The 26,279-nt window shown below is 53.6% G+C and overlaps 1 protein-coding gene across 10 annotated transcripts in view; it reads right to left on the bottom strand.

Moving 5' to 3' along the window:
* Positions 1-3,100: 3,100 nt before the first annotated feature.
* Positions 3,101-26,279, bottom strand: part of PAX2 (paired box 2) — an 89,185-nt gene continuing 66,006 nt past the window's right edge. For 5 of the 10 annotated variants that reach the window (XM_082722420.1, XM_082722419.1, XM_082722421.1 and 2 more), the window contains 5 exons: positions 23,588-23,763; positions 21,062-21,188; positions 6,033-6,134; positions 3,826-3,912; positions 3,101-3,327 (listed from right to left, as the gene is read on the bottom strand). In XM_082722420.1, coding sequence (XP_082578546.1) covers positions 3,206-3,327; positions 3,826-3,912; positions 6,033-6,134; positions 21,062-21,188; positions 23,588-23,763 — 614 coding nt within the window. In that variant the 3' untranslated portion in view covers positions 3,101-3,205. Of the gene's footprint in view, positions 3,347-3,825; positions 3,913-6,032; positions 6,135-21,061; positions 21,189-23,587; positions 23,764-26,279 lie in introns of all 10 variants that reach the window. The other 5 variants (XM_082722422.1, XM_082722423.1, XM_082722427.1 and 2 more) reach the window with 2 other exon arrangements.

Here is a 26,279-nt window from a genome sequence, read left to right as displayed (position 1 = left end):
CAGAGACCAGGTGGACACTGGCTGGGGAGGTTGCTGAAGAGATAGAGAGGGAGATATAGAGAGGGGGACCCCTTCCAAGTATCTCAGATGCAGCCCGGACAGTCTTGGACAATCACTCCTTCCCTCCCCAACGCAGGAACAGACACAGGGACAGACACACAGATTGTTCCCTGGACACTGAGCGACAAGAACAGTAAGAGTGTCTGAAAACACAAAACCGGTTTCCAACCCACCCCACCAACGGACTTCCCCGCCCCAGGGACAGACTGACCCACGTGAACAGAAATGGAAGCCACCTACCGCCACACAGGCATTAGCAACTGTGCGCCCTCTCCCCATTTCCGGGAGGAACCCAAGGGCGCGCGAGGTCCTGCGAGCGGCAGGGTGTCCCTGGGTCTCCGCAGGGCCAGGCACGGTCGGGCCCTGGAAGTGAACGCCCAGCGAGGAAACTCGCGGCGCCACGGGCGTCTGCGGTCTCCGCCGGCTCGGCGCGGACGCGGGGGTGAAATTGCGGCTGCGCGCCGAGCGGGGGAAGGAACCCGCGCGGCAGACAAGCCCCACCTGTGGGGAGAGCGCTCCGACGTCGCGTCCCAAGAGCCCGAGGCAGGTGGAGAGGCAGGGCCTGGTATAGACGCGGAACTCAGAGTTACTCTGAAGTTTTGGGAAGCTCCACTCCTTGCCCCAAGGGTGGGGTGGGCGGTGCGGGTGGCGACCCAAGGGCACACGCGTCTAGGCAGGCCTTCGCCTGCGTTCAGCCACCACCCACAGGGTCTGGGCGAGAGGGTGGAAAGTCGGTCGCGCTGGGAGGGTCCCTGAAGGGTTGTTTGGGATCGACCAATGTGAGGGGAGGCCTATCCCAGAGACAGGGAGAGACAAACCTGGAGCCGAGGGGAGTGACATACAAAATTTTTATTATTATTATTTATTATTATTATTATTATTATTATTTTATTTCTCATGTGCACAAAAAAAAAAAAAAAAAAAAAAAGGAAAAGGAAAGAAAGAAAAAGAAAAGAATCAAAACGAACCGACGCGCTGAAAGTGGCTCAGGAGACCAGAGCTGTCAGGGGGATCTCTCGAGGGTTCGGCTGGGTCCTGGGGCTGGGGCCCCTGCCCGGCCAGCTCCACAGGGACTGGGACGAACCGGGCCTCGGGGTTTGAACCCCAGTGCTCTAGCCGCCCCGCTCGGGCCACGGGAGCCTTGCCCGGCGCCCGCAGTTCCCTTAAACTAGTCTCTTCTCGTTTTCCTTTTCAAATGAAAAGGCTCGAAAGGGAGAGAGAGATCTGGGCGAGGACTCCAAGCCTTTTCGGATTTGTTCAAGGATTTTTATTTATTTATTTATTTATTTATTTATTTATTTATTTATTTTCACTTTTATTGACTTTGTTTCTGTTATTTCGAGTCGTCACGATCCACGGGTGAGGAGACATGCAGGGCGCATCGCCGCTACCGAGAGAGCAACTACGGGGCGGGGCGGGGCGGCCCGGCCGCCGGCGGCCCAAGGCGCACGGTGCCCGGCCGGAGCAGTGATCCCCGGGGGCTGGAGCTGCCGCCGGAGAGCGGGCCTGCGTGGGCCAGGCGGCCGGGGCTGGGCTGGGGGAGAGGCCGAGGGAGGGGCAGAGACGGAGAGACAGAGACAGAGGGGGAGAGAAGCGGGACAGAGAGAGATGGAGAGAGGGGAGAGATGCGGAGAGACGAGGAGAGCGAAAACACGGAATTACAGAGAAATAGCCAACGAAACAGAGGCGAGAGGAGTCCACAGGACCATGTTCGTCGTTTTGCATAGAGATTTCTTTTCTTTCGTAATTTTTTTTGTAACATAAAAAATGCCCCCCCTCCCCCAGGACGTGCTGTGCTTTAGTGGGCGTGTAGCTGTGTCCCCCCCTCCCCCCCCAGCGAGCGGCGACTCTCACAGCACAGACAGAGGGGCGTATCTACAGGCAGGGCGGGCGGGCAGCGGGGACTCTACCGGGCGGGGCGGGGCGGTGGGGCGGGTTTATATACACAGGGGTTCGCCTTCACACGACACACACCGTCTTTCTACAAAGCAGCATCCTGTTGAGTTTCTGTTTCGTTTTTCCTTTTTGCAAAGACCATCATATTAAATAAATGTAGACTTTTCACGGTTCTGTTCAGTTCCTGCCGGAGGAGGAGGCTGGAGGTCGTGGGGGGGGGGGGTTGGACTGGGCAGCCCCCACTTCCACCCCGCCGCAGATGCCAGCTCAGAACCTGCTCCTACTACCGGCAGATCGCGAGTCTGTGTCGGGGGAGGGGACATCCAGTAGCCGCCGGGCAAGACCAGTGCCCGAGGCCTACGGAAACTGGTCCTGCGGCAGGCACTGGAGAGCCTCCGAAGGGGTGAGGAGTTGAGGAGGAGAGATGCGGGGGGTCGTGGGATGGGAAAAGGACCGGCAGGAGGGGAGAATGGGAGGTCGGCTGATGGAAAAGACGCTGAGGTGGGGCAAGGTGGGGCTGAGAGTCCGGTCACTAGTAGGAGTGCCTGGACCCTAGGGAACCAGGCAGTTCAGGTGGAGTAGGGAAGAGCCAAGCCTAGGGCTCGGTGGGTGCGCGCTGCTGGGGCCTGCGTGCCTTGGGTCCCAAAACTTCGGAAAGACCTGATGACCCCACGCCCCCATTCCATGCCACCTCCTGGGGCAGGGCACACTCGGAAGGTAGGGGCAGTCCGGCTAGCGCGAGGGTAAAGGCTCTTCCCCGAGGGTTCGGTAGGGGGCTCTTCCTCCTTCTGCAGAAAATCGTTTCGTTCTTAATTTTCTTCGCCCAGTCCCTCCAGCGAAGCCTCCCGGCGTCGGAGCGTCCGAGGCGGGCTGCTCCGGGGCTGGGCCGCGCTGCAGTCCGCGCTGATTGTGTGTCACAGAAACGTGTCCCCCGCGCGCAGAGGCGGGCCCGGCCAGGGTCGGGCGGTGTGGCTGGTCCGCTCCGGGGCCGGCTCGGGCCTAGCCGGAGCGAGCTGGGGCGCGCCCTCCTCTCGACGCCGCGCAGTCCAGGCAGGCGGGGAAGGGCGGCGGGCGGGGTTGGGGGCGGTGGGCCCGGGCCTGAGGGTCCCGCCCGCGGCTCCACCCGTCCTGTCCGGCCTTGGACGGGGTGGTGTGAAGGGCTGCAGGATTCCTGGGATGGGGGTGGGGCTGGGGCGGTGGCTGGGAGGCATCGCGTGGCGTCGGTGCTCCCTCCCTCCGGGGTGGGCGGTCAGACGGGGACGATGTGGAGGCCGAAGCTGTCGGCCTGAAGCTTGATGTGGTCCCCGCGGTAACTAGTGGCGGTCATAGGCAGCGGCAGCAGCGGCAGGGGCGGAGCCCCGGGGGGCGGCACTATAATAATAAGGGGAACCTGGAAGTTAACACAGGAGAAGAATGGGCTGGGTGAGAGGACAAACAGGAGAACAAAAAAGGAAAGAAAAGCAAAGACCTCCCGGGGCTGGGGTCTGGCGGACTCGGGGCAGGGACACTTCGGCTGGGTCAGGGGGCCGGTCGCCCCCGGGAGAGCTTCATTCACCGGTGGAAGAGGGACCCGATCGATCGGGGACCGCCGCCGCCCGACTGGGGGTTCTCCAGAGGGATCCAGGGTGGGTGGGGGCGGCGGAGAGCCTTCTAGCCCCGGGGGAGGGAGAGACAAGAAGGGAAAGGGCGAGAGGCACGGGCGTCCTCAAGGCATCCCGGGACCTCAGTGCGGCACTAACGAGCCCGCCCGTCCGCCCGGCACCCAAAGGTCGGGTCTCGGGGAGTCAGACCGGCGTCGGGAGGCCGCCCGGCTGAGCTGGCCCAAGGGCGGACGCGCTGAGCCGCCCGCCAGCCAGGTGGCGTACTCACTTAGTAAGGCGGGGTTGCTGAATCTCCAAGCCTCGTTGTAGGCCGTGTACTGGGGGTGGCTGTACGGGTTGCCGGAGAACTCGCTCCCTGCGGAAGGGTGGGGGAGTGGGGATCAGACAAGCCCAACGCCGGGGCGGACCCGACGTGCCCCGTCAGCGGCCTTCCCCCGGGTCCCAGGTGCAGGTGCGGCGGGCAGGGCGACCCCGCAGAAGGTGTGAGGGCAGACAGAGGCAGAGCAGTCCACAGGGTCCGCGTGGGGAGAGCCCGTGGTGGGGCGGGTGCAGAAGCACCAACACGGGCCCGGGGACTTGGGGCTCCCCCAAGGAGGCACTCTGGGCCGCCTGGGAAGGGTTTGTTCTGGTCCCTGTGCGTCTACCCCGCTGCTTTGGGGGGCGTGGACACTCTGGTTCTAGGAACCATAGCCCCACGGGATGGAAGCCGGGGAAGGTGGTGAAGGAAGGCCCTCGGGACACTTTGTCCCAGAAAGTCCTAAGAATGGCATCTCAGCAAGGTGCCAATGCAAGGGGTGGGGGCTCTGCTGGGAAACACCCCCCTTCCGCCTTTCCCTCCTGGGATTGGATACGCTGGCCACGCAGCAGGAGAAGGAGGAGGTGGGAAGCAGGTGGGCTCTCCGCGGGTCCACGGGCGGTTAGCTGAGGGCCCCGTGGGCTGGGAGCCGTCGGAAGCGGCTTCCCTCCCTCCGCGGGAGAAAGGCCAGGCCTCCGGGTTTCCCCCTCGCCCTTTCTCCTGTGTGATGACCCCAGACTGTTTACAGTGATCCCTAACCGCGGGTTAAGTAGAGGAGAAGGGGCCCCTCTCCGAGAGGGAGCTGGGGTGGGGGTGGGGGATGCAGCCACTGGAAAGCCTGTTTATTGACGAGGAGGGAAAGCATGCGTGCAGCAGGATAATGAGCTTCTGAGCTCAACTGTGACCAAGAGGAACTGAGCTATCTCCTTCCCCATCGCTAATGAAACAAGTGTAATTTCCTCATCAGCACTAGATTCTGTTTAACGACTCCCCCCTTGCCACCATGAGCTCTCTGCGGCTCCCCTCATCCCCACCCCCTTGCAGACACCCCCTCCCTCACCCCCACCTCTCTAAGACCTCCAGCCTCCACCTGCTCACTGCTCGGACCTTCCCAGAAGACACTCCTTGTCCCCAACACTTCTGCCCCCAATCCAGATCTGGGCAGGGATACCCTCCCCCACACCTCCCAGCTCTCAAGGCCCTCTAACTCCCTTCAGCCCCTGTGGTGCAGCACCCTCTTTGCCACTGCCCATCCCCCCAAGCTCTGTTTAGCCAGGACTGTCCCTGAATGGACATCCAGGAAGAGGGCCAGTCACCCTCTTCCATCCTCCCCCACCATAAGAGTTGTGCACGAGGGGAGGGCCGCCAGCAGAGGTGGGCTGCAGGTCCAGCGAGTCTCACCCTCTTTAAGACAAGAGTTTGTTGGTGTTTCTGCTAATAGAAGCTTCAACTCTGTGGCTTCAAGCCCAGCTCTCAGTCAGGGGTGAGAGGCTGGGAAGAGCACAACCTCCAGCTGGGCTCCTCAGACCCTAAGTGTGGCTTCTGCCTCTCTGATCCACACAGTCCAGACCCAGCTCCTCAGGAGGAACGAGGGCCCCAGTACCTCTGAGGAGACGTGGTGCTCGAGCTTGTTTCTCTGAAGCCAGTATTTTTGGGTCCTGCCATAGCCTGTCCTCTCTGTTCTTCCTTAGGGACTAGCTCCCTCCTCTCCCTGGGGTGGGGTCAATTCTCCACACTAGTTTTCCCTGTGGGTTGGTGTGGACCAGGGTGGCTTTGTCTGAGTGACTGACAATGCCCCTGGAAATGGTTCTTGGCTCCAAGTTTCCATGGAAACCAGGGCAGGCTCTTCCAAGCAGTGTCAGCTGGCTGGGGGTGGGCTGGGGCGCTGAGAGAGGAGCTGAGGCTCAGTGCTCCCCGGGCACAGGCTCGGGTGGGCGGGCCCTGTGGAGGGGCCGTGATGTACAGTGGGAGCACACAAGAGCCACTTCTGCAAACTCCCTTCCTGGGTTGCTCATGAGGGACCAACTACAGCCTCTTGGGAGACAAAGGGACAGAACAGCACTGGTTTTGGGGGGAAGGGATGTTGGATCCCCCCACCCACAGACTACTGAGCACGCGGCAGCTCACCCACAATTTAGTCACCCCCACCTAAATTGGGCAGCTGCAGTATTGTCACCTACCAGGCACCATTCCTGCCAGGGTGGAGGTGGGGTAGCTTCCCTGGCCAGTGGGGGGCACGTGAGGGGGGTAACCAGGCAGAGTGGTGCTCGCCATGTCACGACCTGGAAAAACACAAAGGGGAAGGGGTGAGGCCTGGAAGAGAGAGGCCTGCCTCTGCTCACACCAGGGTACTTTGTGGGGAGGAAACTCTTGGAGAGGACAGAGCTGTGTGCAGATACGTGGAAGAATGTCTGAATGAGTGGGTACAGGTGTGCCTTTGCATGGGTTTAAGCTTGTCCCCCAAATGTCCTGTGTCGGGCTGTGCACCTCTGCTCTGTGTAGCGCTCTGTGTCTCTCTGGGTGCTTTACGTGCCTATGTTTAGCTTTGCATGGGTCCCTTTGTAGCCCAAACCCAGATGGGGAAGGGAGGGAGATGACCTGCTTTTATTCCTCCTCTCCGGCAAGACAGTCAGCTATGGTTTCTCCAGTAACCAAATGGACCTCTATCATCTTGCTCACCTCTCTAGCACCCCGTCTTCTCTTCAGGCTTGGAGGATACCGCCCCCCCCCAACCCATGCTGGGGCTGATGGGTCTTCCTTGTTCTCTCTAAGTAGAGCTGCAGGTACAGGGCCTGGCAGGTGTGGCAAGCAGGCGGTCGGGGTGGGGGCGGTGGGAGGGGGAGGGTTGTGCCACTAGGGAGCTATTTTGCTGTTAGTGTTTATGGCATTTAGACAATAGAAAACCATCCCTGAAGTGAAAATCGGGAGCTTTGAGCCAACAGTTCAAGTGGATTGGATAAAGTTCCAATAAGCAAAATGTGCCCCCCCACTAGCTGCTGGACTTCTGTCCCTGGAAATTTCTACTGGCTAGAGTCTGGACGGTGGAGGGCAGGACTTTCCTTAGCAGTGTCCTGGAGGGAAGGTGAGGCAAGCCAATATAAGGGAACCACCCGAGTCCAAAGACCTCTCTGGGACACAGCTACACCTGCGTGGCCTCTTTTCCTTGCCTGTCCATCCATCACCATGAAGGGACCACCACCTGCCTTGCAATATATGTCCCAATCTTTAATGACAATAATTTGCCCTCTTCCCTCTCCCACACTTCCATGTGCTAGAGAAAACGTGGTGCCTGGGTCCCATTTATCTTCTCCAGATCCCCCTTACCCTCTTCAGCCTATGCCACTCCCCCACTGTAGCGCCTCTGTCTGGCCATGAGAAGGCGAAGGGTGACTGCGGGAAGTCACAGAATTCTGCATATCTGGCCCAGTACACCTTCTTTTCATCAGTTGCCCTGGTCTTCATCCTCCCTATGGCTATTCCAAAACACCCCTGGCTCTCCTTGCCACTCTCTCCTTGAATCTCACCTCATCTCCTACTCTTCTGAGATGTGAGTTTCCTCATTCCTCCCTTAACACATCTGAGTGATTCATCGTCCCCTAAGTATACAGAGCTACAGCTCAGGTTTCTGTATTTCCAGCTGCCTGCTAAACATTTTCATTAGCTGTCCCACTGTTGCCTCAGACCTAAGGGGAATAAAAGCCAACTCATCTTCCCCTCCCCGCACCAATCAGGTGTGTTGAAGTCCTTGAAAACCACCAAACCAAAAATCTTTGGAATCCTCTTTTGTTTAGAGAGAGAGAGAGAGAGAGAGCGAGCGTGCACACAGTCACAAGCTGTGGGGAGTGGGGGGAGGTAAGGGGGGGGGATAAGGAACATGAGAGAGAATCTTTAGCAGACTCCATACCCAGCCCAACACAGAGCTTTGATTTCACCATCCTGAACAACCCTGAGATCATGACCTGAGCTGAAATCAAGAGTCAGACGCTTAACTAACCAGGCCACCCAGGCTCCCTGAAATCCTTCTTGATATAGCCTGTGTCCTTTCCCTCTGGATGAAGTCAGTCACCAGGTGTTCCCGATTCCCCTGAGCAATGTCTGTTCCATTGGTCCCATCTCCATTTCCTGTAGAGCCTACAGAGCTCAGCTCCTGAGAATCCACCCTTGGTCTGCCATAACCATGCTTTTGCTGGTGTTCCCTGCATGCACATTCCTGCCCCTCCAGTCTGTCCCAGGTGTGGCTGTCTGGCTAGTCCCCATGAAATGTTGCTCTCAACATATCACTGCCCTTGTGCAAACCACTACTGATTCTCTGTAGGCCACAGCTGGAACCTCTACCCTGCCAGGCTTTCAAAGCCTCCTGGGTACTCTCCCACCTGACTTTCTTAGCGCTGATTCTCACTCCGCCTGGTTCAGCTGGACTGTTTTCACAAGCGTATGTGCTGTGGAACATCTCTGTGCTTTTGCAGTTTGATTTTCTTCTTCTTCCTCATAGTTTCCCTCTTTTTCCACCTCCAGCCTTAAAAATGCCTACCATTCTACCCCTCAGGGAAATTTCTTTCTTCTAAACTTCTAGAACGTCTGTACTGCATGGTTGACCGTGTCATTATCTCTCGTAAGACATTGGACCTGTTCCGTATGGTGGCTTACTTCCTCAAACGGACCATAATCAAACTGAGGGCAGGGCCCCGTCTTCTGTTCTGTCTTGCATAGCTGAGAAATTAATAAATGATGCTCAGTAAATACCCTACTGATTGATTCTCTATTGCTCTGTTGGACTTCTAGCCAACTCCAGGTGCGTTGTACAGTTTTCTAATTGCTTCATGTGTGCTGGTCTCCTTTGAAGAGGTAAAGGCTAGGATAAAATGCAAATGTTGAAATCTGCTTTTTCTCTAAAAACAGTTTGAGCAAGGGATTATGAATCTTTACAGGATGGAGAGAGATGACAGTGACTTATTGTGACTCATTTTATCATGCAATAGAATGGTTCTCCTTGATACCTGTCCAATACAGTGAAGATCCTACATTTCCTAGAATTCAAGAACAGATGACAGAGCAGAACCATCAGATAAGAGATCACTTCAGACTCCCAGGGAAACAGAGGAAAGAATCTGCATCTGCTTTGTTGTGGGTTTTCTTTCACTGACTTCTATTGTTGTTAAAAGTTTCATTCCTCCTGTCCATCTCTCACTGGTGTGGGTCTGAAGTTCCCTGAGAGATGAATAATATGGCATTTATTAGACAAGAGGGCCCAGGACAAAGGAGAGTTGAGGAAGAGCTAGAGGTTTTGCAATGAAAAAAGATATAGAAAGTCAGTTCCTCTTGGTCCCTGATCTTAATGCCTACAAAACAGCCAGGAAAAGAAGGATGCTTCTTCTTCTTTTTTTCTCTTTTTAAGAATTTTATTTATTTATTTGAGAGAGAGAGAGCATGAAAGGAGAGAGGTCAGGAGGAGAAGCAGACTCCCTGTCTAGCAAGGAGCCCGATGGATACGGGACTCGATCCCGGGACTCCAGAATCACGACCTGAGCCGAAGGCAGTCACTTAACCAACTGAGCCACCCAGGCACTCGGGATGCTTCTTTCTTTAAAAACAGGAATTTAAATGTACCCAAATTCCGATTTTCAGCTGCCTGGTTCCTACAACATGACACACACGAATTCCTTGTTATCTAAGGTTTTGTCATACAATTCCCTACCTGGCTTCAGGAGAGAGGAAGAAAGGCCGGACTCCTGGAAAGGTGTCTCCAGCTCACCTGGATTTACTCTATAAACGATGGTTATTTCCACCGGCTTTTCCTCTCGCAAAACATCAGGCTAACTTGGAGCATACAGAAACTTCTGTGTGCTGGAAGTCGCCCAGAGAACTGTTCACTGAAAGACACATTTCCAAATTCTAGTGAATCTGGGAAGTGCTATTCAGACATTTTTAAAATGTGAGATAAGAGGCCCATGATGAGGAAGAAGCATACTGGCTTCCTGGTGTTCTGCACACAGCTGTGCCGCTGTCTCCTGTGACATCAGTATCACCACAAAGAGGTGCCCGTCAGGACCCCTGAACCAACAGAGGTACAAGCCACCGCATATAAAGCACTCTCAATGACTTCATTAGTACACAGGGGACACCTGAAGAAGAGGAAAAAATTGACCAAACTCTTGCCAGAGCCATATATTTTTCTGGAACGCCATTGTCAATAATGGAAAACACATACTGCAGGAAGTTTTCAAATTACTAAGACCATCATGCCATTTGCCCAGCAGCATTCTTTGAGCAAGCCTCTTAGTGAGAGATATGAATGGGTAATGGAATGTGTGCAAGGAGAGTCAACAGAGCCCTGCTGACGGATGGACAGAGGGGAGCAGAGGGGCTCCAAGATTGTCAGCACAACCACCCCCTCAAAACAAACAAGCAAAAGCACGGGAAAAGGAGAAAACAGTGACATAGCAAAACACATCAGTTACAAAGTACGTGCCGCCCAACAGAAGACAGAAGTGGCAAGGTGCTTTGCTCATCCACCATCCCAGGAATGTGATAACAGCACCAAGAATCACAAATGAATTAAAACAACAACAACAACCGGGTGCCTGGATGGCTCAGTTAAGTGAGTGCCTTCCTCTCAGGTCATGATCCTAGAGTCCTGGGATCAAGACCCACGTTAGGCTCCCTGCTCAGCAGGGAGTCTGACCCTCCCCCCTTTCATACTCTCTCTCTCTCAAATAAATAAGTAAAATCTTAAAAAGGGAGGGGGCGCCTGGGTGGCTCAGTGGGTTAAGGCCTCTACCTTCAGCTCTGGTCATGATCCCAGGGTTCTGGGATTGAGCCCACATTGGGCTCTCTGCTCAGCAGGGAGCCTCCTTCCCCTTCTCTCTCTGCCTGCCTCTCTTCCTGCTTGCACTCTCTCTCTCTGTCAAATAAATAAATAAAATCTTAAAAAAAAAACAAAACCCACATATTACCAGGGGATGGGCATTTTGTGGGGGAGACTTGTTTCCTAAGGTCACAAAGTTTTAAAGATGGACAAACCTTCAAGATGATCTAACTTCCTTGTCTCCAAGAAAATGGAGGCGCAGAGTGTAATGACTTCCTCATGGCTGCAGAGCTAGTAAACCAGAGAGCCCATATTCGAAGCTATGTCTGTTTAATTGCCTTTGAATGACATTGCCTTTGAATGACAACATGAAGCCAGATAATCCCCAAAAGAGCCAAAGGAAAGGAAAAGAAGTCATCCAACAAGCAAAAATCTCATATCGTCACTGTCGTCACTAAGACAAGGCAAGAAAAAAAAACATAAATAAAATACTGACACCAAAAGTCTGAGACAAAACTTCACGGGGTGGAGTATTAATCTCCTTGGAGAGTCTTCTAAAAAACAAAGAGGCTCTTCAAGAAACAGCAGTAGTTGGGAATCTTAAAGTACCCAGAAGTGTGAGAAGCACTGTACTTGATGAAGATGTCTTCTCAGTTCAACTGCGGAAGTCCCCAAAGAGTCTACAGCCGATTTCTACAGCAATCACTGCATCTGAATCAGACAGTGCACTTCTGTCAGACATTCCTTAGCAAATGGGCCAGATCGAATCAACGGTTTTGGAGAATCTAAGTGCAGTTCCTCTTACAAGTACAGAGAACAGCAAAGTGAATGACTTTATTAAGAAATTGGAAAATTTCAGCCCCCAGACAATTTATGCTGTTTTGTCAGCTCTAAGATTCAAGGGCAGAGTTGCGTTTCTACTTCAGCTAGACTAAGCTAGCCCTCACTGAGCACCTACTACAACTGGGCACCATCCCAAATATTTTCTATGTCTTCTCTCTTTTGATCTTTGTATCAACCAATGATGCTGATCTGTTTTTAATCCCCACAGTATAGATGAAAAACTGAAACCCAGAGGGGCTAAGTGTTATGTTCAAGATTCCACAGAGAGTAGAGGGCAGAATCTGGATGAAAAGAACAAGCAGTATACTTGGGAATTGATTCTGGAATGATGTCCTTGAATATTACAGACTCAGAAAATAGGTATTTGGTCCAGGCGAATAACCTGGGGTTATGCTAGGGGAATCCTTCCTAAAACAACATCCTGTTGCTTCTTGTTGCTTTCATGTTTTGGCTTCTTCCATTTTCTATGGCAAGGATTTTAAACTGGGGTTCACTGATCCCATAGGACTCTATGGATCCGCTTCACAGAGCCCATATAAAGCCATACATCAAATGTTATAGGTACACATACATAATATCTAGACGGCTTTTTATCATATTCTCAGAAGTATTCACGACTCCAAGATGGATAAACACTCTTTTTCCCAAACCAAAGGAACCCGTTCTTTGGCATAAGAAAGACACCGATTCGTCTGAACGCACTTGAATTGTACCAACAGATGAGCTCACACAAAGAACAGCAAATAAACAGGTGGAGGGGCAGAGAGGCTGATCGCAGGCGAAGAGAACGTCAGCATCCAGGAGACCCAGGAAATAACACAAAGGCAGCCGCCAGCGCAGCAGAGACGCTCTGGCCCGGTGATGACTCAGACCCCAAGACTTATTAGACGTAGATTTATACAGCAGAAGTTCTATTCAGTGAGTGTGGAGATGCTTTTCCTCAGCATCGTTCTCTGAAAATGAGCACTTCTGCTCTCCACTTGACACTATGGAGGACCCTAAGGCCAGAAAACATAACTCTTGTTTTACTATCCTATTCTCAAGTTTTTGTCTGCTTCTCATAAGGTGGTGAAGATGAAGACGTTAGATCGCTCCAAGGTGGGCAGTCTGTGCCTGCTTTTGACACAAGCATTTATAATACTTCCAAGAATACAGTTATTAAATTTGTAATTACTGTCTGCATATACTGTACGTTTACACTGACTGTTCAATGATGATTACTTTATGACCAATCCAAGTTTACATAATACATGGAAGCCACAAACTTTAAATCCGTAAAAGCTGCTTTTAAAGGAGAGGAGAAGAGTTTTCTACATATTTCGTTTGGTTTCTTATTTCCCATGTTTCTGAATCCTCTCCAAGGTTTCTCCTAGGTTGGGGGTGAGGGGGAGCAGGGTTGCCTGAGTGAGAGCCACCAGCCCCAGGCGGTGGGTTGGCCCCAGAGCGCTTCCTCTGAGCCCTGTCTGCCCTGGGTTCCAGCAGAGGGGGCTGTGCCCCCAGCTCAGGTGGCTGCTCTCCCAGCTGATCTTGCCTCCCCCACAGCTGGACCTTTAGCCGCCCAGAGCTGGGTGGGCTCGGGAAGGTCTGCACCCTGACAGCCAACTAGCTGGGTACAACCAATTAGGCTGTTCCCGCTCCTTCTCCTGCCAGCACACTGCCCTTCTCTGGGCCATGGTCGCCTGCTGGCCTAGGGCCCCCCAAGAGGTGGCTTCCTTCAAACTCCACCGGATGGCGGATAGAGCCATAGCCTTGGGATCCTGGGAGAAGGCTAAGCAGTGAGGGCGAGTATCACATCTGCAGAGGTCTGCAAGGGAGTCTGGCTATTTTTTTAGAGAAGGAAACTGAGGCTCAGAGAGAGGGCACGACATCCCAGCCCTCTCCTCCTTCACCTCCCAATCTGCCTTCTCTAGCAACGAGAGCAAATCGCACGCGGGCAGGTGCGGGCGCCCAGGAGGCCGGCTCGGACTCACAGATGGGCTCAGAGCACTAGAGACCCTCTTGCTGGGTGGGCAGAGGTTAAGCCTGTTTGCACAGTCTCCCGATACTCCAGGTCTCCCAGTTCCTCTCCGGCTTTATTTTGTTCCCTGAGTGCACTGAATTGTCAGCTCTAATCCTTCCGAAAGCGCAGCGTTTTTCAGGCGCTCTGTGTAAGTGAAACCCTAATCCCAAGGAGAAGGGCCACTTAAGCTGCTGGAGCATTAGGCCGCTCTGGGAGCAGCCCTCGGACTTCCTCCCTCCCTTCCTTGGCAGCCCAGCCGCCACTGCGGAGGAGTGGGGGGATTCCAGGCTGAAGGGAGCAAAGCCCTCTCAGAAGTAACACTAGTGGCAGGGCTTGCCTCCCCAAGCTCAGGGTTGAAAAAGGGCTGGCTTGTTTGTCCTGTGGCTGATAGCAGGGAAATAAAGATTCTGATCCCCCTAGGGAAGCAGTGTGTGTAGGGCGGGTGGTGGGGTGGGGGGGTGTGTCTTCCAGTCCCTTGAGGGCTGGTTGATTCTCTGGGGTAAACAGGCCTTCAGGTCTTATCTGGGGGCCTTTGAGGCCACCAGGACACTTCTGAGCCCTTCGTCCCAAGCATACCTATAATATTCATTGGGACAACACCATTTAGGATTTCTGGTCATTCAGAAAAGATTGAATTGACTTATTTACTTTTACTTAGCCAAACTTTTCTTCTTAGAAAGTGCCAAATAATGGAGTAAACAAGTTCAGTGTCAGGGGACCCCCCTCCTTTTGGAGAAATATCCTCTGGGATACCCCAAGCATCTCTAAACAACCGTATAAGAGCTGAGAGGTTGGGGCGCCTGGGTGGCTCAGTGGGTTAAAGCCTCTGCCTTCGGCTCAGGTCATGATCCCAGGGTTCTGGGATCGAGCCCCGGTATCAAGCCCCGCATCAAGCCCCGCATCGGGCTCTCTGCTCCGCAGGGAGCCTGCTTCCTCCTCTCTCTCTCTGTCTGCCTCTTTGCCTACTTTGATCTCTGTCTGTCAAATAAATACATAAATAAAATATTAAAAAAAAAAAAAAGAGCTGAGAGGTTCTCCATAACCTAGCGAATCGTGAAAACGGTACCCAGTGCTATTGGGCAACCCTTCATTAGCCTGAGTTGGCTACTATATGTGTTTGAAATAAAGATCACTGATTTCTTAAACATATTTTGATTCCTATTAAAACTGGCCCCTCTTCCTGATCTCTACATATCCGTGAGCCCTAGCTGTGGAGGACTAAGCACCGTCCTGTTGGGGTGCTCAGTCTTTGGGTCTCACGGGCGGAGGGAGGAGGTGAAGGGAGAAGTCAAGATGAAAGCTCAAGGTAATGGGCCACATCTGAGCTCAGCTTAGGCGGCCGCACTGCGTCTTTGCTAAAGTACCAGGGAGCCTTTCACACCTTCTACATCTTCTCCAGGACTCTGCTCCCCTCTGCAGCTCCTTTAGAAGCCCTGTGTGCTTCTGTCTAAGGCGCCCTGCTGGGATGGGCAGGCTGTCACCACTGGGGATGGCTAGTAGACACAGACATGGACGGACGTGGATTTAGGATGGAGTTGGGGGTGGTACAGTTTTTATTTGGCTCCAATTCCGATCTGACTCTCCCAGGCTTAGAGTGCATTAGTGCTTCTTCTTTTCAATATCCTTTCCCTCTAAAGGTGAATTGGATAAAGAAGGAAGGGAAAGAGCCCAGATCCAATGACTCCCTAGGCTGCAGGCCCAGGGCACCCGCATTATCTGTCAATGTCTCATTGCTATGGAAATGCCCCCATAATTAAATCAGAGCCGAGGTCTGGGGGCTGGAGGTCCTTGGGGATGTGGCTGGAGGCCTCAGGGATGTTTGAAGGAAGCTAGCTTCATACTCTTGGGCCTTCCAAGCCTATGTGAAGGGTCCAGGGCGCATGGGTGTGTGAAGAAGCCCTCTGGCTTGGTTTGGCCTCCACAGCAAAGGGCTCGGACTTGCTAGATGTCAGAAGTTTCCCTAGCCCCCTCCTTTCAAGGTTGGAGAGGAGCTCTGATGTCAGTGCCCTAAATTCCTCTAGCTAATCAGGGGCTTTGAGCCGACAGACAAGGCTAGGAGACTCCCAGCCTCCTTTAGAAACATTTCTCAGCCTTTATTGCCCTCTCCTCCCCCGGAGGGGCTGGCCAAGGGCTAAGCTGTTTGTTTTATGGAGGGAAGTGCAGTTGCCTTGGAAGGGGGTTGTTAACTACAGGAAAGAGGCAGTTTCTGGAGGTCCTCAGGACTCCCTGAGTAGGAGGAGGAGGGTTTCCCAGGATCCACATTTCTGTCTGCTAAAAGGCCGCATCACTGACCATCCCAGATGTGGGCAAGGAGTCTGAGCTTCTGAGGGCTCCCAACCCTTTCTCAGAAGCTGAGCCTGCAGGGTTCTCACAGGCCTCCAGGACCTTGGGGGGTCAGCCCTGCTTTTTAGCTTTGAACTTTGCCTTATTGACCTCCCCGCAACTTATCAACTTCCAGGAGAAGCTTCTGCTCCCTCTCCTCTCTTGGGCACCCCGCTTTGGGCAGCATCCCCACCTCCTCCTGAATCTCAGCTATGGATTCTTTCCAAGCTGTAGCCTTAAGGCATCAAGAGAAGTTTCTCCCAAACGCTTGAATAAAACCACCTACTCCCTCCACTGTCATCCACAGAGAATAGAGAAGCTAAGAAGGCTCTTTTTTTCACTTAGGAGGACTGTGTTTTCCTTGTCCCTAGCTTTCCACAGTTCAGACTTTTTTTTTTCCAAAGGGAAGATTCTGTGCTGACACTTGAGCCTGGGAGCTTGGATAAGCACGGGGCAGGCTCTACTCTCAGGGCTGCGCCTGAGGCTCCTGGACCCCAAAACAATAAGCTATATATAGCTGTAGTCTTCCTTCCTGGCTTTTTTGATTTTTATTACCAGAAGACTGGCTGCTGGGGTGGGGGTGGGGGGGGGGATGAAGGATCCAGATCCGCAATAAACACAAAACTGATGCTTTTCTGTTATCTTTTTTGGAATATGAAACATGCTTATTTTATAGTTGCTTTTGGACTGTTCTATTCTCTCTAGTTCTTAGGGGTATTAGTTGTCCTATTTCTTGCTTCTACTAACTCTCCCTCATGATAGCTTGCATTTACATGAGGGGTGTAATTTTTCGTAGTGAGCTCATCTTTACTGCTGGGGTTCCATGTGCCCTATGTTCGGGAATGCCTCTGTAGAGAAGGTTTGCCCTGGTTCCTGCTGGGGTTTCAGAGTAGGTTATTATCCTAGACAAATTTTTTATGTCAGGTCTTGGCTGGGGGTTCCTGCCACATACTCAGGTATAAATTTGGACCCTGAACCAGGGTCAGGAGTGGGGACTCCATTTTTCATGGAGACGATTTTTCATTCACTTGCTTCCCTGGGTCACTGGGATAATTTGTGTGTTTCCCTTTCACACACGGCATTGTCTTGCTCTGTTCCTGGCTTTACACAGGGTGATACTCACTTCTGGCTTCCTGCTTCTTTTGGACCCAAGGTCGTGGCTCCTGTCTGCGTGTTATAACCACAGTCTCCCCCAGGTAGGGTCCAGTTCCAGGGTGATACCCTCGGGCTCTCACCTACTGCTCTGGCTTTGAGTTTCCCTCTTCTTCTGGCACCAGAGCGTGAGGTTTGGTTGTATGTTGACAATTCTTGTTGTAACATTTTTATCCAGCTGGGTTTTGGGGAGTGTAGCCTGCTTGTTTCTGGACATGGATCTCAATTCCTCCACTACCTCTCTGGGACTAAAAGAAGGATAGAAGAACTACCCTTGCTCGAAGCTTTCCCAGCGCTTGGTGGCGATGCCCACCAGAGGGGAGTGAAGCCTGCTCAGGGCAGCAGCTCCAGGGACTGACAGGTGGATTCCGGGGCTGCTAGGGTTAGCGTGGAGAGCTGCCGCACACTCCCTGTCTCGCTCTGTGTGGCCTCCAGGGTAGGGAGCCTGTGCTCCTCTTCACTGTGGACTTCCACCAGGACAAGGGACCCTCTAAATGCTCAGGCGCCTCTCCAAGGGACTTGGGGCATCCTGAAACTAGTACTCATCTTCTCCCAGATCAACACGGCTGCCTGTGTCCCTTCATTTTGCTCTATGGCTGAAGACCTGGACAGACGCAGGAAGCAAGAGGCCAAGGTGAAGTTCATGGGGATGAAGAACTCTTTTCTACCAGTGATGGGAGACTTGAAGGCACCAGCACCCAGTTGGAGCAAGAGTCCTCACTGAAGTCCTGGTCCAGAGGTCCCTGGGACTACTGAGGGGTTGATGACAGCCCCCATGGGGTCCTCTAGAAGGGTAAGAAGTTGATAGAAGAAGGTACCAACCACCACCAGCCCAACTGAGGCAGGCTGGGGCCAGAGTACCCCCAACTCACTCTTTCCTCTAGCTGGTCCCTTTTTCCTTATCACTTTGGAGAGACTCGGCTCCGTTCCAGACCAGCAGCCTAGAGCAGTGGGCTGGAGAGAAGAGATGCCGCTGAGCTCGAGCAGCCCAGCGGCGGAAGGGAAAGTGGGTGATAAATTTAAATAACCAGCTTGACTTGGCAGCTTGCTGAGTTGTGATGCAGTGAAATTAAAATCTCGGCAGAACTTGCAAACACCACCCGGAAAAATCCGTCTCTCTCCTTGGTTCCAAGATGGAAGGTGGGGAGGGGAGACTATCAGGCCAAGCCCCAGACACTGGCAGCCAGCCTTGCTTGCAATGTGATTAGCTGTGTCCTGGCCCACTGGGTCCCTCTCTCCCCTCCACACAATAGCCCGGGCTCCTCTCTCCTCTCAGTCCTGACCTTGTGGAACAGCTGTATCAAGTGGCTGGTGAAGTTTGAAATCAGCCTCTGGTGCCAGGAGGTGGCAGGAATATCAATAAGGTCGGCTCTCCAGGTTGGGCTAGGGCATTGCTGGGCCGGTTTCCCCAGGACTCATCCCTAAAGGTTTACAGCCTCAGCTGCCTGTCCCCAGGGAGGAAGATGAGCTGGGTGCCCAAGACACAGGGGATGACGAGGGGGCCCGGAACACCTTAGCACACCCAAGCCAGGCTGTGGACACAGACGACCTCCCTGCTCCCTCACAGTTAGCACACACCTGCCCAGAAAGAGCCTCCCCTTTTCTTTCTTGACTAAAGTCCTTCATATTTTCCAACAAAATATGCTTTTTAAGAATTTTCAAAGGAATGTCTACAAATATTCCCAAAGCCTCTCCCATATGCCAGCTGTGCTTGAAGTTTTCACAGATGCCAAGATCTTTCTAGAAGAACCTAGCCCAAGTCCAAGTCTCTTGTGTCTGCTGTCCTTGCATCACTGCTTACTGCTACCCATAAAGTCCTGGCCCGAAGGCCACCATGCTGGACCCACTCCCGAGGTGGCCCATCAAGTCTCTGGGCACTGCCCCGTTTCTCACCTTGACAGTACCTCCTGCAAATTCTGTTTGTCCCCATAATAAACACATCATGAATCATTCATCTTTAATAGATTATGCAAATTAGGAGGACATAAAATCAACAAAGATCAATAACTGCAGCCGTTTAATTGCCAGCAAAAACATTTTAAGAATGAGCATAATCGGCAGCCCTCTCTTTGGTAATGGCACCATTAATCCAAACATTGGATCTTGGCCTAAGTGTAGAAAAATCATTCCCTGCCCCCACCTCCTCCCATCTCCCCTCCCCCACCTCTCCACACACTTCTCTCTTTTTGGTAATTTCCAGTTTCTGAGCGAGTTTCCCGTCATTACCACTGGTGAACAGCTCCGAATGTTAATGGTTCTGCTTTTGTTACTCCTCGCTTGATTGAAATGTCGCATACAGATTGAGATGTTAGTGCTAACTTGCCACCTGGGAATGTCAAGCTGGGTCTGAAATGAACTTTTCTCACACTTGGATCCAGATGGATCAGCCGGAGATGTTCCCAGGCTGAGCTGGGACCGTTCCAGGGCCATGGGGGGGAGGCGGGCGGGGGAGGCTCAAGGTGGAGGCACTTTTCTGTACCAGCCCGAGTTCTCCTGCAGCAGGAACCCTACCCGAAGATCCATCTCTCCACCCTGGGGAGCCCCTGCCTTCTGGACCGTGTGGTCCCAGGCACAGAGAAGCACAGCTGGGATGTGAGGGAAACGTCCTTTGGGCTCTCTTTTGTCCCCGGCCTGGGCTGGGCCACCTTCAGTAAGTGGCCACTGAAACTCTCAGCAGATCAGAAAGTTGGCCTGGCCTGTACCACCTCTCTGCCTTGGGTCAGAACACCCAGCAGGTCAGAGAGCTTCCACGTTGGCCAAGGAGCATATCGAGGGCCAGTTGGTAATAGGCTATGCCCTGACCCAGCCAAGGTTGTCACTCCCAAAAGCAACGTCCGGGTCTCTGATACTTCCAGAACTCCATCTCTGATCACCTAGCTGAAGAGCTCAACCCTGTCTGGGCCAGAAACAGCTGTACCAGGACACGCCTTGAGGACAGCCTGGGAAGGTTAAGGACAAGGCCCTCCTAAGCCCGCAGGTGGAAGCTGGATGGCCACTCACAGCCCCGCTCAGACCTGAGCCCCGCTCAGACCTGAGCCCTACTCAGACCAGCTCCACACCAGCACCAGGGCCTTGTTTCCTGCCTTTTGCCACCGGCTATGACGCTGGCTGCCTACAGGCCCGCCGCTGGGTCCCCGGGCCGCCTCCACACGCCTCGCTCGGCAGGTAACGCCTCAGTGTCTCCCAATCCCCACCGAGACCCTTCTCAATCATTCTGTCTCCCAAGGAACAAACGGCACATTGGCTTTAGTGTCTCCAGAATAATTAGGTGAATTTTAATAACTCCTCAATGTGTGTTTCTCCCACTTGGGCACTTTCCTGGCCCGGAAACCCTTCTGCAGTGCCAGGCGCCTTCCTTAGCCTGCAGCTCTGAGGCCTAGAGCTTCCTTGGCTGGGTCCTTCGCTGCACCACACCTCAGCCTGCTTCCCCTCCAGCCGCCTCTGCTGCTCCCAATCCATGGGAGCAGCGGGATTAGATGTCCTCTCCCCTGCACTTGACTGTGGGACAGGCCTGACCCTGCCTGGCTTTGAAATCAAGCCTCAGTCTCAGTGATTTCTCTGGGAAGCGGGAGTGCGACTGGAATAATTGTGCTTTTCTGTAACCACAGGAGTGGAGGCCCTGCCCTGAAGCCCCAAACCGCAGTTCCCCAGGCTGCCCAGAGGGAGAGGAAGGTGGACCCCGAGGAGCCTCGGAGGCATGGCAGTAGGGAGGCTGGACACCACCCTCCTCCCCCAAGTCTGGCCTAAATTATTTACCCTCTGCCCTCTTCTGTGCACATCCTAGCAAGAGGCCTCTAGTTCCAGGCACCTTGGGGGTGGCAAGAGAAAAGGCAAAGAGAGAGGCAAGAGGATGGGCAGAAGGAACCAGCAACAGCTCCTCCTAGCTTCGACCTTTCCAGGCGGAAGCACACAGAGACCTTGACCACAATCTCTTCTCCTCACCTCTGCACACATCTGTTTTCGGAGGCTTGCGCTCTCTGCAGATATCATGACGGGGGCCCCCTTGTCCCACTGGGCCCCAGATGGCATGGGCTGAGGTGCCCTTACTGAAATCAGTGCCTCCCCCCACCTCCTGGAAGCCTCCTTACCGGTCACAACAGGGTATGTCTGCGTGCCTGACACGTTGCTGCCCAGCTCGGGGTTGGCGGATGCAGATAGACTTGACTTGACTTCATCAAGCCCGGGGGTCAGGGCTGGGAGGGAGTACTCGTTCCCCTGGGAGAAGAGAGAAAAGCGACAGCTCTCTACTGATGTGCACACACGGAGAGAGGGCTCGGTGTGCAGATGGGGGGGAGGGACAGGGAGCCTTCCCAGATGGGGCGGAAGGAGATGGTCAGGCAGAGGGAGGGGAGCAAGGGAGGGGCGGGCTCAGCAGATGATGGAGAGTTTTGTGTGGGTGGGGGAGACCCAACTGGGGGTCGCTAGAGGATAGTTAGTGGTGGTGATCCCAGCCCTCTCTGAACTGCGGTAGCCTCTCCTGCCGACAAAGCCCCAAGGGCGGAGTGTAGCAGTTGGGCCCCCCCCCCCCGCTGAGAAGCAAGGGGTGTTCTCAGGTCCCCCTGGAGTCCTGGGGAGGAGGGGCAGGCCCTGATGGGCCCACCGAGGCAGGAGCTGGGGGAAGGGCCTAGGGGGGCTTTGGGCCTGGCACTGCTGGGCTGGCTGATCGGGTGCTGGCACCCCCTTTTTAAAAAACAAACAAAGACAGCCCCACGGGCCCCTCGCTCTCTGCCTGTGCACTGGGGTATGAAATTGGGGAGGGGGAGAGTCCACATGGCTAACAGAAGGGTGGGAGGGGGCCAGTCATTGCCTCTGAAAGGGTGTCCTGCCCGAAACACTCGGGTAATTGCCTTTTTATTGCCGTCACCGCTCAGCCAGACCCCGGAGCCGGGCCGACCAGGAGCTTGCACAAAGCAGGAAAAGTTGCTCTGATTAATATTACGTTAAATTAAAACTGATTTTCTGCTCTTTCGGGTCCGTTTTTTTCCCTTCCGCTTCCTGGCCCCCCCAGAGGGCCCCCTCCCCTCCCTGGCTGGCCGGGATTGCCTCGTCATTTCCAATTCCTTCTCGTATTGATCTTCCTGTAGAAATCAGTTTTGTAATTAGCTGCAAATTAGGCCTTCTACTGGGGGTGAAGCTGCCCCCTGATTTATCACCAGAGTAATTCGCTGTGATCGGAGAGAAATTAAAATGAACTCAATTAGGCTTCGGATTTGCTTTATGGGCCCTGCTCCGAGTTTCAGGGGGAAAAATGACTGTGCTGGTGTTTAATAGTCTAATGAAAGTAAATAAAGGTTATTCATTGTAATACAGCCAGGGACTCGTGGAGGGTGCACCGAGCCGCCCGCCTCGGCCGGCTCCTCCTTTGTTGGTTTATGGCTCAGGGCACCTTAAAAAGACTTTTGATTTTTGTTTTATGAAGACAAACAGCTTATGGGATAAAAGGACGGGCGGAGAGAGAGGCGAGTGGCTGGGAGCCTCTGGCGTCCTAGAGCGGAACCACGCCGCGTGGAGCCTGCAGGGCTGCGCAGGTGTGAGAGCTCGCGAGCGTGTATGTGCGCGTGCAAGCCCAGCGGACGGGGTTGTGCGGTCGCTGTGAGCCTGGCCAGGGCCTTAGGTGTGGGAGGAATGGGAGTGTGTGCACTGGGGCCCCTCTGGATGTGTGGGTGGAGGCAGGTGCTGGGGGTGTGCCGAGCTGTGGTCTGGGAGAGAGTCCCCCTTCTGGCAGATGGGATGGGGGTGTGTGTCCTAGCAGGAGTGTGAGCTGTGAGTGGGGGGAGGGAGCAGGTGCCTGGTGGTGGTGTGTAAACACGTGCACAAGTGTAAATGTAAGGAGTTAGGAGATGTGTCTATGTTGTGTATTGTGCGGGTATGTTGTGGGCTGTGTGGTGTGCAGGGTTGTGCTGCGTCTGGACGAATTATCGGGGCGGAGGGGTAGGCCATCAGCTGACCTCGGGTCACACTGGACAGCTGGACTTGGGAATAGGAAGCAGGCCCCGAGGGCGAGAAGAGCACCCTGGTCTCACACAAACTTTCTGTAAGACCTTTGAGGCATTTAGGCAAGGGACATGGCAAGAGGACAAAGACGTGTCCTGGGTCTTCTATGCCACATGCGCGGAACGGCAGGGCCAGAAGCGACCTATTAGACCTTACCCAAGTCCTCCATTCTACAGATGGGGAAACTGAGGCTCTGAAAGGGAACAAGACTTACTCAAGACCTATCACCCAGAACTCATCATTTCTAACTGCCATATACCATAATGGTTTTTCTGAACACTACCATAGCATCTCGGTGTGAGTGTGTCTACTTGGCATGCACATGGTGTACCTGTATGTCACATGGGTGATGCTGGGTACACACGTTTTTCAGAGGCCTTGTCCTGCCCTGTCCCTGTCCACGTCTGCAGCAGAAAGCTCCTTCCTGGGGTGCCTGGGTATCTCATTCATTAAGCGGCTGCCTTCAGTTCAGGTCACAATCCCGGGGTCCTGGGATGGAGCCCCATATTGGGCTCCCTGCTCAATAGGGAACCTGTTTCTCTCTACTTGTGCTCTCTCTTACTGTCAAATAAATAAATAAAATATTTAAAAAGAAAAAAAAAAAAAAGCTCCTTCCTCACCTGTTCTGATTTGATGTGCTCTGATGCCTGGAAGACGTCAGGGTAGGAAGGACGCTCAAAGACCCGATCCAAAGCTTCCAGCTGCTGCTGGGTGAAGGTGTCCGCTCGCAAGTGCTTCCGCAAACTGTCCACGCCACTCTGGGAGTCTCCATTGGGGACCGAGCCCTCGGACACATCTGGAGGACACACGGACACTGGTGGCATCAGTGCAGGCTGGCACAGGCATAGTAGGTCAAGGGGACTTTGTAGCCCTGCTGGGACCCCCCACCCCCAGCTTCTAGGTAGAGCAGCTGACCCAGGGCTGACCATGCCTCCAAAATCTGGCTGGGGAAGCCAGAGCCTCTGAAGGACCTGGGAAAAGAAAGGCAAGTTGTCCCAGTGTAGGGAGCCGGGGGTGTGGGAAGGACTGGGCAGAGCTATAGCCAGGGGGTCTCCTGAGGGAATGTCTCCGAGAACCCCTTCTGTCCCCAGGCCTGGGTCAGCCTGGGGGAGGAGCTGGGTGTCTCAGACCAGCATTACCGAGCCTGTGGAGAATTGAACTCGGCTCTGAGATGAATTTCAGTTCCACTGACTCCAAGGGTGGAAAATCATCAAATCTCCGAGGCTGAGTGTAGCACGGAGACAGGGTGAAGTAATTAACTTCACCACCGAGGGAGGAGGGACTCTGAAAATCAAGCTGAGGGATTCTGCTCTTGTGGGGCCAGGACAGAGACCAGAGCAGGAGGACAGCAGGTGATACATGAGGAGTGAGACCCCGCCTTGGGCAGAGACTAAAGACCGTGTCTTTGTGCCCAGAGTGTGCTCCTATGCCCAGACTGCCCTCCTCAGCCTCTGTCTCCGACCTGGACTCCAGCCAAGCCTCTGTCAGGGGCCAGCCCCATGGGTGCCTGGCTCCTCCTGTGGTTGTCACAGAGTGCGGAGACACACTCTGTGAAGGAAAAACCACGGAGGTGCCACACTTGTGCCTGCTCCCTGGGGCCGCAGGCCAGTTCTGTCCAGGTTCCTCTCTACCCAGACTTTCTGCTACCCTTCCCCCCAATCCCTGCACCCCTGCATGCCATCTTTTAGTTTCTAGAGCATGCAGTGAGCTAAGAGTCTCCTCACTGGCTCTCCCTGTGAACATCTACGTGGCAACACCCCAACCCGAGGCTGGGTCCTCGCCAGCCCCAGTGTGGCCACTCCTTGGCTTCCTTCAGCCCAAGACCCACAGAGGAGCCTTGGGCCTGGGGCCAGCACATGCTGGAGGCCTCAGGGTGTTCCTCTGGGACTATTATATATATCAGTTTATAGGTGATTATACGATATGATATAATCAATATTGCATTATATACAGTAACACCGTACAGTATCATTCGGGAGACCATAGAAAATATTACATATTGATTAACCTCAACCTGCAGCCATCCTCTCTTCCAGCCTCCCAGATGGAGCATGGGGTCTGCTTTCCAAATGGGACCCACTATCTTCCCTTCCCTGTACTGTATTCCTCAGGAGGTTGGAAAGCAAAGAAAGTGTGTGTGTGTGTGTGTGTGCGCACACGCATGTGAAAGAGAGAAAAATGAAGGGCAGGATCCAGGCTGAGGTGGAGAGACAGACACAGGGCCAGCCTCCATGGGGTTTCCATGCTCCCTGCATTCCTACGGACACAAAACTAGGTTGTTGTATTTTTTACTGTGCAAGCCTCTGGAACGATTTTGTCTTAGACACTGCATGTGTCTCTCTTATATAAGTTAGGGTGAGGCACACTTAGTTTTTCCTTGCATATGGATATTCTCTGTGTATACACATTTGTACACGTGTAAACATATCCAGACAGATATGTGTGGGTATTTGTGTAAGTGACAGAACAAGAGCTGTTCTCCAAGCACGTGTGTGCACGTGTGCGCACGCATGTGTGTGTGCACACATGCATGTGTCACTGCACGAGGAGTGTGAGCTCAGGTGCCCCGTGTTTCTTCTGTGCCTGCTTTTCTTTCAAGGATGTGCCTCCTGATTCTACCCCTGTAGCTCTTTGCGTGTTCATTGTGTCTAATCGTCTCCCACTGGAATCCTCCTAACCTCTTTGGGAATCCCTGCTGTCGGGCCGAGCGAGGTGGCGGTGTCTTTGTGTGCGGTTATTGCGGTGTCGCCAAATGGGTCCCGGCAAGGAAGGTGTGCATTTGTCTGTGAGCAGGTGCTCCTGCGTTCAGTGCCCAAGTGTGTGCATACGTGTAGGAAGGCTCACAGCGTGCCCCTGCGTGGATTTGTGTCTGAGCCTGTGTGTGGCTTGACTCCACCGTGTGTGTGTGTGTGTGTGTGTATGGGGGCTGAACTGAAGCTTTGTCCTCAGGTCACTGGCTGGAGGAGTCTCTTTTCCTTCATTTATTCAGGGGCCCTTCAGATCTTGACAAATCTGTCACTCTAAATTTGCGAGAGATTATGGTGCTCTCTCCCCAGCCCGCAGAGAGGTGATATATGATATCTGCTGCCCCTATTGATTGCCTGATCTGGTGGCAGAGGCCGGCGAAATGAACTTGAAATGAACATCATGCCTCAACTCATTGTGCGTATAATACACTACTTAATCCCACATTTTTCAGCCGCTATGGAATTCAATTGATCAATCATGTTCCACTGATAGTACTGTTTTAGGGGTTATTGCTGCTCCCTCCACTCACTGACCTTTTTATTTATTTATTTTTTTGTATACTCA

Source organism: Mustela nivalis (genome assembly GCF_964662115.1).
Source record: "Mustela nivalis genome assembly, chromosome: 2".
Classification (NCBI taxonomy): Eukaryota; Metazoa; Chordata; class Mammalia; order Carnivora; family Mustelidae; genus Mustela; species Mustela nivalis.
The sequence above is the reverse complement of the archived record's forward strand: the minus strand, read 5'-3'. Positions and strand labels throughout refer to the sequence as shown.